The following is a 13,570-nucleotide window of genomic DNA, read 5'->3' on the forward strand; positions in this document are numbered from 1 at the left end:
GAATCAAATCGTGCATAAACACAACACAAATAACACAAAAGACCCACCCCTACTGAAGTAACCGTCCCAAACCTTTCACCGTGATTCTTACTGGCACAAGCAAAATGCGACCCTCCCCTCTACCAACTCGTGATGGAAGGTTCGACTAATTTCTTTCCGATTCGGTTCTTGACGAGTTGCTCAGTATAAAAGAGTCATTTAGATCCGCAACTCCTCATTCGTTGGTTTCAGTCGCTGTAACGCACGCTGAGCGAGGGAAGGACTTCCAGCGGACGATGAGCGATACTCAGGAGAGACGGTTCAGCTCTGAGCTGAGAATGGAATACTCATGAAATCGTATCGTCCTGTGGATATGAATTGTCTTGCTGGAATGCAAAGTGTGAGTCACGGTCACATTCAATATGAAATTATGTCTCTACAGTATGTGAGGCTCAGTAATTATTTTCCATTTGTGATTCGTCGAAGACTCACTCTTTTTCTGGAGTGACTCCCAAGCCGTTTGTAAGAGCTGTTCACTACGACTGAATCGTTTGCGAGTGAGTTTTGCATTGCTGCGATCGACACATTTTTTGATTTCCATTTACTAACCCCAAATCACAGCTTTCCTCAGCATCCGTTTACGGCAGTTCGATCAGTATTTTAGTGGTTTGAGCTATCCAGCTGTCAGAGGGATGGTTTGGGAATACGGCCCTGACAGTTTAAACGGAATTGGTGAATAATAAAAGGAGGTGGAAAACGCGGATCGGTGGTAGGGGGGGGGGTTGTAGCCGGACCGCATAGGAACGCTGGAAATGTATTGAAAGAAGAAGAAAAGAAACAAAGCCCACGTCTTCCCTTTTGTCTTTTGTTTCCCCTCATCATCATCATCATCATCATCGTAATCTTCAACTCACACCCGACCACCGCCCGGCCGCACCCCGCCCGTCCTAATTGACTTCACTAGTACGCGGCGCGGATGCGAGAGCCAAATCTTGACATCTTCAAAAGGGGCTTTGATCTCCCAGCACCTTGAGGCCCTCGAGGATCATCAAGGTTCCTCGCGTCTTGTTTATTATGCGTCGGTTCTGCTTCGTCTTCACTCCTGTTCAACCCCTCCTCCCCCACCACCCCCACCCCCTTCCTGTTCCCGTAAGATGCAATGGTCCGAGGCTAACTGCTATTTTTACCCATCCTCCCCCACCACCACCACCACACACACTTGTGAGACGCCCCTTGTTCTCATTCACATTCCTTTCCTCCGTCCTGTCCTCGTCAACAGTTTTAGTTTTTTTTGGGTGGGTGGTTGCCGATGCCGGTGCCGATGTGTCTTGGAAGCGAAACGGGCCTTTTCTCCTAACTTTTCGGCGTCATTGCAGGAACCCATATGCTTCGTATGGTCAGATATTGCTGTTTCCGCTCAGTAGTCCAGCAGACTCTGTTCCGCTTGATACTCGATTTAGAATCACCTGAAATCCTGTGGCGTCCCATGAAACACCCGCGGAATCGATCAGTGAATTACAATGGCTTCAGGGAGATGACGCCCAAGGGAAAGTACTGCGCGCTACTACACTCCAGCTATACACCTAGGACCCCCACCCGAGCAGCCTGCCTCCAGAAATTGGATTGACCTGAGGGAGCAAAAGGACCTGGAATGAGTGCCGCTAAGTAGTCGTTCAGGGAGCCGCGGTGTTTAAAGAACCGTTAGGCTTCATTGTCACTTACCTACATTAACTGTTTCAACCTCCACTCCACTGCTCCCGGTAATCTGGTGGAGGTGGGGGGTTTATATGTAAAACAAACCAAAAAAAAAAAAAACATCCCCCCGCGTCCCTTTTCTTGAGATATCGTCGCTTAAGGCCGTTAAAATGTCATTACCGCCATGCCAAAGATCATCTTTAAAATAATAAATTAATAAAAGCCGAGACTTCCCAGCAGCTCTTTGGTGTAATGAACTCGATATTTTATATTATATCCCGCCCGATGTGGTCATGTAATTGCCACACAGTTAGCGTTGTGCCTTCCTGTTTCCCAGCATTCATTGTGTTCGGACTTTGAGAGTTATGTTATTAGGATTATTTAATTAAGTTTTATTGTTAAATATAAGTGTTGGATGTCGTAGGCAAATGTTATGCATGATTGTTCAGTGTTGTTAAATTGTGAGTAGTCATTTCTGTTTATGTTGTAAGTGTCTTGGGGAATTAAGTAGTGAAACCGTGATGGGCAATGCTGTTTGGTTTTGTGACGACAGCGTAAATTTTTCACTCTGAGTGAGTTGTCTATTTCAGTTTTGTTAAGAGATGGTTAAATCAGCGTTTTACAGCACTGGTATTAAGTCAGAGTATGTGAGTACACTATATTAAATGGGCTAATGTATCAAATCTAGAGGCACTTGTTCAGTAGGATGACATTATATTGTGGTGCAAGAGCCTACATACATGATGCTAAGGGCTAGTCCAAATATAATTTGAGTGATGATAGATAAATATAGTGGACTGAAATGGAAGATGTTTGCTTTAAAATGCAGTGCCATAAATGGTATAAAAGTCCCGTGAAATGTAATTGCTCAGGTGTACGGTAATTTTGGGCCTTTTTTCATTGTATTTTTCTGTCTTTTTTTTTTTTTTTTGTCTTGATGTTTGATACTAATAATAATAAGCTTCAGCAATTCTGTGTTGGTTTTCCCTTCAGCATTAATTATTCCAAACACTTAGAGTTACACAACCGTTTGAGTGTGCTCAATTAATACTCTAATCGCTGCCGTCACCCACTGCCTGAAAATACTAAGGCCTTGGCTGAGTCATTACTGGGTTGGGTTGTTTTGGGTTGATTTTTTTTTTGGAAACAAAAAGCGTTTAGTTTAGAATGCACATCAATTCTGTCATTATTGTATTGGTCATTAGGTTAGTACACCCTCTGCGCTTATTTACCCAATTAACTTGCCACATTGAGTTCCGGTAGCATTCGGTCCCGTTCCTTTTATTTATTTTTTTCCTATTACAAGTCCTTAATCAGCCATGAATAATGAAAAAGAAAATAAACTGACGAAAAAAAAAAAAGAAAAAGTGAAAACACTCCCAAGTCCAAGTGCACAGTTTCACCCCTGACCACGTCGGCGTATGGAAGATGAAGAAATGAATGCTGCCAGTTCAGGAGATAATTTGATTATGGTGATAATGGAGCCGCTGTGGACAGATTTGACTCCCTCACCCTCTCACACACACACACACACACACACACACACACACACACACACACTTGCCGCTGGTGTTTGGCAGTAGCTAATGCGAGCCTACCAATGGGCATCTGTATCTGCTCCATCTGTCCCTCCCTTTCTGTCTCCATCCATCCATCCATCCATCCATCCATCCATCCATCCATCCACCCACCCACCCACCCACCCCTCCTCGCTGTCAGGCTACACCTCCACAAATGACTTTGACCTTTCCCGGGGACTGAGGGCGCGGGGAGGGGGAGCCGAGGAAACATAGGAGGAGAGTGGGCTCCTGACTGTAATAAACTCAAAGCCGTGGGAGGCTGTCAACACTAATATATGTTTGGAGGGCCGGCGGGGGAAGGGGGCAGCAGGATCACGTGCTTGATGCATACCAAAGGTGTCTCCACCACCTCGATCCTCCCTCGATACTTTGGTGACTTTTCCTCCCCGGTGTTGAGCATGTGGCAGTCGACGTATGGCCATCCAACGTTCACTTTGACGGCGTTCTCGTCATTTCCTCCTAACCCAACCCCCTCCCTCTTTCTCTCTCTCTCTCTCTCTCTCTCGCTCTCTCTGCAGGAGCGAGGAAAGATCGGTGTGATCTTCAACGTGGGAACGGACGACATCGCCATCGAGGAGAGCGCGGTGACGGTGAGCGACGGCAAATACCACGTGGTGCGCTTCACGCGCAGCGGCGGCAACGCCACGCTGCAGGTGGACAGCCAGCCCGTCATCGAGCGCTTCCCCTCAGGTAGGAGGGGCACTGGGACCGGGGCTCCTCGGAGGGCGGGTGGGGGGCGGGGTTGCGGGGGGGGGGGGGGCGGGGGGGTCAAACTGAAAAGGCGGCCGCAGTGGAGAGAGAACGAACGCGGGAGCTCGTTTTGAAAAAGAGCGGGACCGTCGCCCCCTCAAAACTACTGGATGACTATTCATGAATTCAGCCTCACGCACGCCACTGACTCGAAATATCTGCAACATGCTCCGAGGGCTGTGGCAGTATTTATCGCGCCAAACATATTTAGGGCATGCTTGCATTTTTCCAGGTAATTAAATCGTGCTTTGCAAGCGGAAAGCCAGGAAGAGCCACGCAGCGGTTTCGGGAGGCAGGCGACCTGATTCGGGCTCTCTGCGACTGTCAGAGAGAGTCTGCAGCTCCCCCCGTTGCCGTGGGGGGCCAGAAATCGGGGGCCAAGCGTGATCTGGATAGGCTAGAATCAGTGGGTGGGGCTGGGGGTGGATGATCAGGGTTTCTCTCTGTTCAACATCAGACAGGCAGACACCAAGACATTATGTGTCGTCAGGAATTCAACATAGATAGATGGTCGAACAGATGTTCACAGTCTCACGCATTCACACCCCACCTCTAAAAAAGAAGGCACCAAACACCATTTTGGAGTCAGTGGCGGAGGCGCGCTGGCGTACTCCCAGCGTCCTATTTCCGAGTCTCTCGCTCAAGATCTCTCTCCATTGTTGCCTCAACTTTGTTGCCGTCTTTGCTCCAGTGTGGTTATTATTCAAAGGAAGACCTTTCTCGGTTCCCTTCCCGTGGGAGTCGGCGGGCGGTAACCGCCGTCTCCACGAGTCAGAAAGAGAACGCTCGTCGTGAACACCCAGCCCGGGAATTCCAGGTTCGAAAAAGCGGAAGTGGCGACCCGGGACGGTCCACCTCTACGCATGAATGCAAAAGCGACAATGAAATAAACAAGCGCCGTCAACGGGGCCTTTTTCTCTCCCGCCGCTCAAGGCTACGGGGGTTGTGGCACGGACTCAAAGGCAGCCGAGTCAATCACGCCTTCCCACGCCTTTTATTCCCGTCGCTTTAGTTTATGCGCCGCCGCGGTTTCTCGGTGAACCCCTCTCCCACATTGTGGAGCACCTTTCACCCGAGCCGTCGTCAGCTCCCGCCGTCTGAACGCACTCGACAGGTGTCTTAGACGCAGGCGGTTGGGCTGTGGCTTTACCGGCTGTGCCGGCTCTGCTTCGTCGCTTTGAGCGAAACGATATTAAATCCCCCCCCCCGCCCCACCTATCCATCATGGCTGTGACCCCGGGCACGAGGAAGGGTGGAGGGCCGCTGGGGGAGGCGGGGCTTTATCTCACGGAGCGGAATACCGAGCCCGAGCGCCCTGTGAAAGTTCACTGCTTTTTCCGTTTTTGTTTGTGTGTTTGTTTATTTATTTATTTGTTTGTTTATTTTTGGAGCAGCCTGTCAACGCCACGGCGCGGGTGTGTCGTCGGCCCCGCGCGCCCTAAAATGTCACTCCGCCGGGCAGGAGCGGCGGTCGAGGCCGAGATATTCTGTTCTTTTTTTTGCCGGCTTCTGCCCTTCCCAGCGCTGCGCTCGCTGCTGCTGCTGCTGCTGCTGCTGTTGTTGTTGTCGCCATCGTCGTCAAGCAAACAACGTTTTCCTCGTCCCTTGTTCCCGCTGATCAAGAATTGAAGGGAATTTTGTTGTTGTCTTTTGTTGTTGGTTTACTCTAGAAGCCTCTTGTTTGGTTGAGTCCCCTAGAGACGTGCGGCAAAGGGGAACGGTGCAGGAGTGTGTGCGTTCTACCTCTACCTCAGCCTCTACATAATAAGAAAAATAAATGATTGCATATTTTTCTTTTTTGTTGTCTCGACATAAACCTTCGAAGACCTTGTGGAATGCAAAAATAATATTTTATTATTATTATTATTATTTTATTATTCATATTTTATATTTCTCCAAAAATGTAATATAAGTTTTATTATTAATAAATTGTAATAATACAATAATTATAATATTAATAATAATAATAATGATAATAATAATAAATATAGCTACAGGAAGCCATACACGGGGTACAACTGTTAAATTCAGTTTAACAGATTACTTGTCTATATTATAATGCAGACAACACTTATGTCACCTTAACATTAATTTGCAATTCAAGTTATTATGGAATAATTTGTCACGATCACAAACACTTTCTTCCTTTTCAATACGGCTTGTTAGATTTAGTTAAAGGAAAATGTTTATTCATGACGTTTGTTCCAAAAAAGTATTTTATTTTTATCTTAAACCATATCTTGTCATTGTTATAACTTACCTTGTTGCATTGAAGTACATCCAGAGTTTCTGTGACAGTTGATGCTGTGTCTCGTATACGTCAATTATGAAGCATTTACATCGATTTACGCTAGCAGTCTAATTTACGTAATGCTTCGTAAAGTTGAATTTGTTTTTTTACTTGGAAAACATTCTCAATCAGTTCCGTTTCCACGAATACATTCATACATATATGCAGTGAAATGTCTTTGCAACGCACCCAGAGATTATGCGCAATAGTTACTAAACCGAACATAAAAGCTAGCCTCATCCTACCTAGCTAACTAACTGAAACTAACTGATTCCTAAAACGTAGCGTAGTGAGTGAATAGAATAATATAAATAAAATAAATAAAATAAGAAATATGAGAACACTGTGATATTTCTGTGGGTAATTACCATTGCACGGCTTCTATTTTACCGACGCCTGGCCTGATCTTGAACGCATCACTGAGTTGCACGTTTCAGTGTTTTCGAGGGGTGACGCGCTGACGACCCTTTTAGGATTATTTTTTATGATTGTTTTCATTAATCCGACAAAGTAATATGAACCAAGGATTTCAAATATCAATCGAACAGATCTACTGTCTACCCGGTATATAAATATGCACCTAAATCTATAGTTCGGTAATGTCTAAAGACTACAAAGTGAGTACGAGCCTACTCCGCACACTGGACACAGTCCAACTGGACACACTCAATCGTCTGTACATTTATAGTTAATATGATGGCGTCATTAAGTGTCTTACTCTAAATCTCATCTCGTTCATTTTAGAACGAGAAGTGTGACCTGTCACTTCACCAAGACCAACTGAATATTTCCGGGTCACTCATTTCCGCTCAGCACACGGATCGATTTCAATGACATTTAAACCACGAGATCCTCGTGACTCAGCGGGTTTGAACCCCACCTGAACGCGCCGATGCCGCCGACGTATTTTAAGATGCTTTCCGGGGGCGAAAAAAAGACAACAACAAAAAAAAAAAAAAAGAAAAACACACACAAGGCGCCGGCTTCAAAAGAGCGCACTCGGAACGTGACGATACGGCGAGATTGAATGTTAACGGAAGCGTAGCTATCGCAGGTCAGGCGCGTTCGGCTGCGAAACAACACGTCTCCGGATCTGCGAAGAGGTGATGTTTGTGGCGCTTCCGGGAATGTGTGCGTGTGTGTGTGTGTGTGTGTGTGTGCGTGCAGGCGTATTTGTGTCTCTTTGCCAATGTGCGTGGGTATTAATGAGTGTGCATTTGACAGACAGGGAGCAGACAAAAAGTGTCAGGGATGCACTCGGCCAGCTAATCCAGTGTGTCAGGTGTCCCAGTGGGCCCCATAACCCACTGTTATTACCTCCAAACACACACACACACACACACACGCACACACACACACACCCCGTGACCTCACCCCGACGTGGCAGCAGGGCTCCATCCTTTTCGCAAACAAACATCGTAATGTCACCCTCATGCTCTTCGACCTCACCAAGGATAATCAAACGGACGTTTAAGGTCAGTACCTTAAAACAGCCGACCGCATTCTACCCCTGGTCATATTTTTCATCCCGATTTCAGTGTTTATTGTTAATACGCAAAGACTGGGTGCACTGCGCCCCTGCCGCTCCACCCTCTCGACGTCTCGACTGTAATCTCCGGAGCAGCCGTCCCGATCGCTGCGCCTATCTCCCCCGGAAAATGGTTTCCTCCGAATAGACGAAAGATTAGATTACAGATATAGTATTATAGCAGATTAGATTCAGCAAAACCCTGAGGTGAGACTCTTGAACTCCTGCCGTAGATACAGTGCCTACAGATATAGATATACTGTCGCCTGAACACCCTCCCTCTCGTATCTTCCCCTTGGCTTCGCCGCCTCCACCGAGATAAGCCGTCAGTCTTTGCCCGTATCCGCTGAAGACGACGTAGCAGAGGCGGCCGTAGCTCGTCGTATCGAAGTCGATGGCTTCCTGGGACCGTCCTCCCAATGGTTTCCTGGCAGTTTTTTACGCCGCGGCCGGCGTTTCCAATGCCGGCGGCCCTCGGCTCCGAGACCTGTGAGGGCGGCACGCTGCCGCCCGCACAGGTCTCGCCGGAGCTCTCGCACAGCCCACCGGAGCTCCTACACCTCCGATTGGCGGTCACCCCATAACCGTGAGCAAAGAGAGTGTACGGAGTGTCCTTTGTTTATCCCCCCCGCTCTCCCTCTCCATCTCCAGTATTCACCGACAGCCAAAAAAAAAAGGCATAAACCTGTCATATCGCTTTAGTTTCCGACCGAGCCGGAATGGAGCAGAGTTTGCCGGAGCCTGAGAGACGGAGCGAGAATGCGAGAGAGAGAGGGAGAGAGGGAGCTGGAGGAGAGAGGCGTCATTTTGGGATGGAGGGATTTGAGGGAAAGGACGCGGGGTAGGGGCCGAATCAAATAGCAGCCTGCAAAGACGCGGGTACGTATTGCCTCATGAAGAGACGGATGAGCGGAGGAGATGGATGAGGAAAGAGCGGGGAGGAGGACGGAGCGAGAGAGAGGGGTGAAGGTGGAGCGACGGAAAGAGAGAGAAAGAGAGAGAGAGATGTACATACAATAGGAGGAAGAGAGCTGCGCCGGCTGGGAGCTAGCCGAATTGGATTGCATCAAGAGGGTGATTACATATAGTGTGCACAATGTACACACACAAACTCACATTCAAGCAAAAGACGGACTTATACCGGCGTACATATGGTATGGAGTCACATGCTTAAATATGCATGCGCGCCCCACCCGCTCTCATTTTGGAACCCGCCGTGACCCCCGTGGTTGATTCAGCTCTGTGCAGCGCCCTCTGAAAGTGTAGAGTGTGCACCGTCTGCGCCAGATAAACTCAGAGCGGGAGAGCGGCGGCCAGAGAGACGGACAAAAGAATGTCAAAAAAAGGCGGAGGCGTACGAGCACCAAGGAGGCCATTGTCCTCCCCTGTTCTTCAGCCCACCCACCCCGGCATTTAGCCAAGGAAGTGTCAGACGGCGACGACTGACCATTAGGCGGAGAAAGACGGAGGCGGCGGCGGCGGCGACTCTCTGCGGCGGTCAGGGAGGTCGGAACAGGCCGTTCCGGAGTCATTAGACGATGTGTAGGTAGCGGCGCAGACGATGCTATCTCATCTCGGAGCCCTGTCTCTGCGCGCCTTCTCTCTCCCTCCCGAGAGCGAGGGCGAGCGAGAGGGAAGAGGGACAGACTGGGAGTCGCGCGGAGAGGATGACGGCGGCGGCGAAGGACCGCCCGCGAGAGGTTGAGGGTCGGTTGGAAACGCCTTGGAGGTGGGGAACCTTTGGTATTGAGGCGGGCGGTGGGCGTCACGCGCCACCGCGGAAGGAACGCTGGTTCGTCATCGATAGTCTGACGGCACATCTGAAGGGCAGCCCGTCAGACGGACGCCTCCGTTTACTCTGGTGCTGTCAGTTGGGCCACGTGACACCACCTTGCTGCATTGTCTCAGGTTAGGGTTAGGTTCTCCCCTGACCGAGTCCACCTTTGTCCACATTTGTCATAAGTCAACACACCCCCAACCCGCTTTTAACATTGGAACCGTTCTAATGTGGTTTCACAAAGCGACCGGTGCCAATTACCCACAATGCAACGATTGAGCGAAAAAAGCACAGAAGTGAAAATTTGATGAGCTCCTTTTTGAAGAAGCGGACATATACACGCCACGGCCCACTGGAAAGGAACCCAGGACCGAGCTTCAGATGTGGAGCCATCAGTTATGAAACACAGCTTTAAAGGAACATTCCTAAAAGGGGGAATGGAGGAAATGGGGAGCTTCCAAACAAGTAAGAGAGAAAAAGATGATATATACAGTATATATATATATATATACTGTATAGAAGGAGGAACATGGGATGGGTGAGCCCTGTAGTGGGGGACAACAGGCGAAGGGCAAGGCCGGAAACAGGTTGTTTAAGGTAATTAAAGAAGGGACGCCTTTGAGGCAGTGATTGGTGTCGTCATTGCGCACGGTTACACACGGGACATTTTTAGTTTCATTCGACAAGAGAGAACTTAGTCAAATGAATAAATCTACACGAAAAACCTCCATTTTTTTTTTTATTTGCTTTGTTTGGAAAGGCGCGCCCTCCGCCGCGGCGCTGCTCAGGCCCGCCTCGGTCCACCGCCGAGACACAAAGCCCAGCGTGATGGCATGGTCAACTTTCGAGGGTGTCTGAGTCGTATTACAGGACTCTTCCAGCCACGAGTAAGGGAAATATATTGTCATGTTTCGACCCCCCTGGACCTGTTGTCTTTACCTCTTTTTGGGGGGTCCAAGTCTTAAATAGGAGGGTCAGACACCCCCGCAATCCAGTCCCGTAATTCCAAATTATGACTTGAGTCAGACACTTCTTGGTCGTCTCGTCTCGACACAAATCCACAGCGGCTCTGTAGGTGACAAGCTGGCGGAGGATGGTGCAGAGAGAGAGAGAGAGCGATAACGGAGGGGAGTTGAAAAGGCAAGCAGCGGAGTCGCTGGATAGATAACGGCGGTGGAGATGGAGAGACGAGTCGGGCGGTGAACGTTGATGGAGGTGCTCGATGGAGTGGGTGGGCGGGGGCAGAGATTCAGAAAGAGAGAGCGAGAGAGAGAGAGAGAGGGAGAGACACAGAGGGGATGAGCAGAGGCGGCCGACCGAGCAATCTCCTTTCTCCCGGTTGGATTTTTTCCCCGATGCGGGCTCCTCCGATGCAGCCGACCGCAAGTGCCACGCCGTGCACGGGGCCGGGCTCCCCTGGAAAATCCCACCCCGCCCCGAGAAGACAGACGGTCCCAGAGAGAGAGAGAGGGGTACCCCTCCGTCCTCTCCCCCAAAGTCCTGTCCAAGTACATGGCCAAGTACCTACATTGTCGCCATGGAGGACAGAACCACGTATCATGGTTTCTTCCAGCATCCAGTTGCATCGTCTTGGCTCTTTTTTGTTGTTTTCTTGACGGGGAGGGGCCTGGTCTGGGTTTTTCGGGGTTTTTTTTTTGGGGGGGGATTTCAATTGAAGTGAATGCGATAGCCCGGGGAGCGGAGTGAGTGGGGTTGTAGAGACAGGCCCAGCTGTTTAATCTTAACCGCCCCATCACCAAATTCTTATTCAGAGCAGGCGGTTTACGAGAGAGAGAGAGAGCGAGCGCGAGAGATGGTGGGTTTCATGCCATCACGAAGAATGACTTATTTCTCTGCGGATCCCCGAGCTGGCAAACACAGGCGCGCATACAAAGCAGGACACCCAGGAACGGAGATTTCCCGACACCGCTCGCAGTTCTGCCGCGGCGCACGACCACCGGTGCGACGGAAGACGGCGGCGGCTTGCGTGCTCCATTCTCCAAACCGCCTGGGAGCGGTCCAACCGAGTCCAAAGGCCAATGACCGCGCTGACGAGAGATCTGTCGCGCCGGACCGCTCACCGGCCGGGCAGGGGTTGCGTTCTCGTTGGTCTTCGGAGGCAAAACGGGAAGAGGCGGAGCTTGCGCCTTTCAGGCTTCCGAGCCCCCTTTGTGAGAACAGCGGCGCGAAGAGGCCCCGACGTCTCTGTCTTTTGTGTTACCGCGGGCAAGCTGGGATTTCGGAGACAGTGAAGACATCCCCCCCCTTCCCCCCGCTGACAGCTTACTAAAAGAGCTCTTTGTTGTTTGTTTGTTTTTTTTTTTTGTTTTTTTTTTCACAATTTGGAAGCCTCCGCTCGAAAAAAGGATTGTTTGTTTCCAACCGCTATCTGGACGCACGCCTGTTTGCCCGCTTCCTCCCGGAGGGGTAACTGTACGTCTCCTGTAAATAACCGCTACCCACCGTTACTCACACAAGCCGGTCTGTCGCCAGGCTGCAACTACTACAGGGCGTTGCAGGGGGAAAAGGGGAGAGAATTAGCTTTGTGTGTGTGTGTGTGTGTGTGTGTGTGTGTGTGTGTGTGTGTGTGTGTGTGTGTGTGTGTGTGTGTGTGTGTGTGTGTGTGTGTGTGTGTGTGCGTGCGTGCGTGCGTGCGTGCGTGCGTGCGTGTGTGTGTGGGGCTAGCGGAAAAGGGGAGCGCCCCGGCACACCCGTGTGCTGTGGGTTCGTTCATCGATCCTCCGGCCCATATCTGCCACATCACCCATTGTTTATCCTCGATCCTCGGTATCTGCGTCGCTCGCTCTCTCCGATTTTGGTGATTTATGAATTTCAAAGAAGGGAAGATTCGAGGGGAGCGGCGGGGCCCGGATCGCCGCGGCGCGTGCCCGCGAAAAAACACGGGGAGAGCGAGGACGAGAGGGAGGGAGGGAGGTCGGGAGGGAGGGAGGGGGAAAAAGCATGCGTTTTGCACCATCCGATTGGCGCGCATGCGTCTCTCTCGCTCTTTTGCTCTCCCTCCCTCCCTCCCTCCCTCCCTCTCTGCCATCTGTATCTGTCCGTCTGTTCGCGCCAAGACACTTGGACGTGCGGCTACACTGCATGTCGTGTTGCAGCATATGAGCGCAAGTGATTCAAGCGTCCTGCTAAGGTCACCCCGCTCTCGTGTTCGATCCCACCCGTTCGCCACTCCTCCTCGCGGCCCGTCTGCCCTCTCTCGCACTCCCCCCTCGCTCCTTCCGTTCTTTTCCTTCCCTTCCCCTGACTCGCTCTCTCTCTCTCTCTCTCTCTCTCTCGCTCTCTCTCTCTCTCTCTCTCTGTCTTCCTCTCCCTGCTCTTATCTTTCTGCTGAGACTGACTGTCCTTCCCTTAGAGAGTGGGTGAGTTTGTTGTACCTACCCAGTACACACGGACAGGCAGGCAGACAGACAGTCAGACACACACACACACACACACACACACACACACACACACACACACACACAGATGCAAACATTGACACACTCTTAACACACATGGATCTTCTCAGCCGGGGCGATTGCGGGAAGGCGTGGGTAGGGAGACCCCCAGGGAGCGGAACTAGGTACTGCACCGTAACAGGCTGGTCTATTTAGAGCATTGCAGCAGAGAGAGGGGAAGGCATGGAATCACAAAGAGAGGGTGGAGAGAGGGAGAGAGGGAGAGAAAACTGTCTGGTTCAGATGAAGCGCATGCAGCCGCATCCGCCCCTTTGCCGTTTTTTTTTTGCCCTGGGCCGCAGACCACTCAGGGGCAGACTTTGAACCCGGCTGTTACCGTGGCCTAATCGCCACAACCCCCCGGGCGCCAAAACCGCGGACCCCAACGACGGGGCCCCGGCTCCCTTCGCTCAGCCGGGGCACCCGCCGTAGCTCTTCTTCTCGCTCCTCTCGGGCCCTTCCCGCTGGTCTTCTTTGGCCGCGCCCGCCTTCTCTCGAGCGCACGCTCCATAG

General features: G+C 50.7%; 1 protein-coding gene across 1 annotated transcript in view; it reads left to right on the forward strand.

Annotated features, from left to right (window-relative positions):
* The window catches only part of nrxn2b (neurexin 2b), a 677,945-nt gene that overhangs the window by 633,819 nt on the left and 30,556 nt on the right, over positions 1 to 13,570 (forward strand). Inside the window, exon 18 of the mRNA XM_080022852.1 lies at positions 3,773 to 3,944. Coding sequence (XP_079878978.1) covers positions 3,773 to 3,944 — 172 coding nt within the window. The remainder of the gene's footprint in view (positions 1 to 3,772; positions 3,945 to 13,570) is intronic.

This window comes from Zeus faber (assembly GCF_960531495.2).
Source record: "Zeus faber genome assembly, chromosome: 22".
Classification (NCBI taxonomy): domain Eukaryota; kingdom Metazoa; phylum Chordata; class Actinopteri; order Zeiformes; family Zeidae; genus Zeus; species Zeus faber.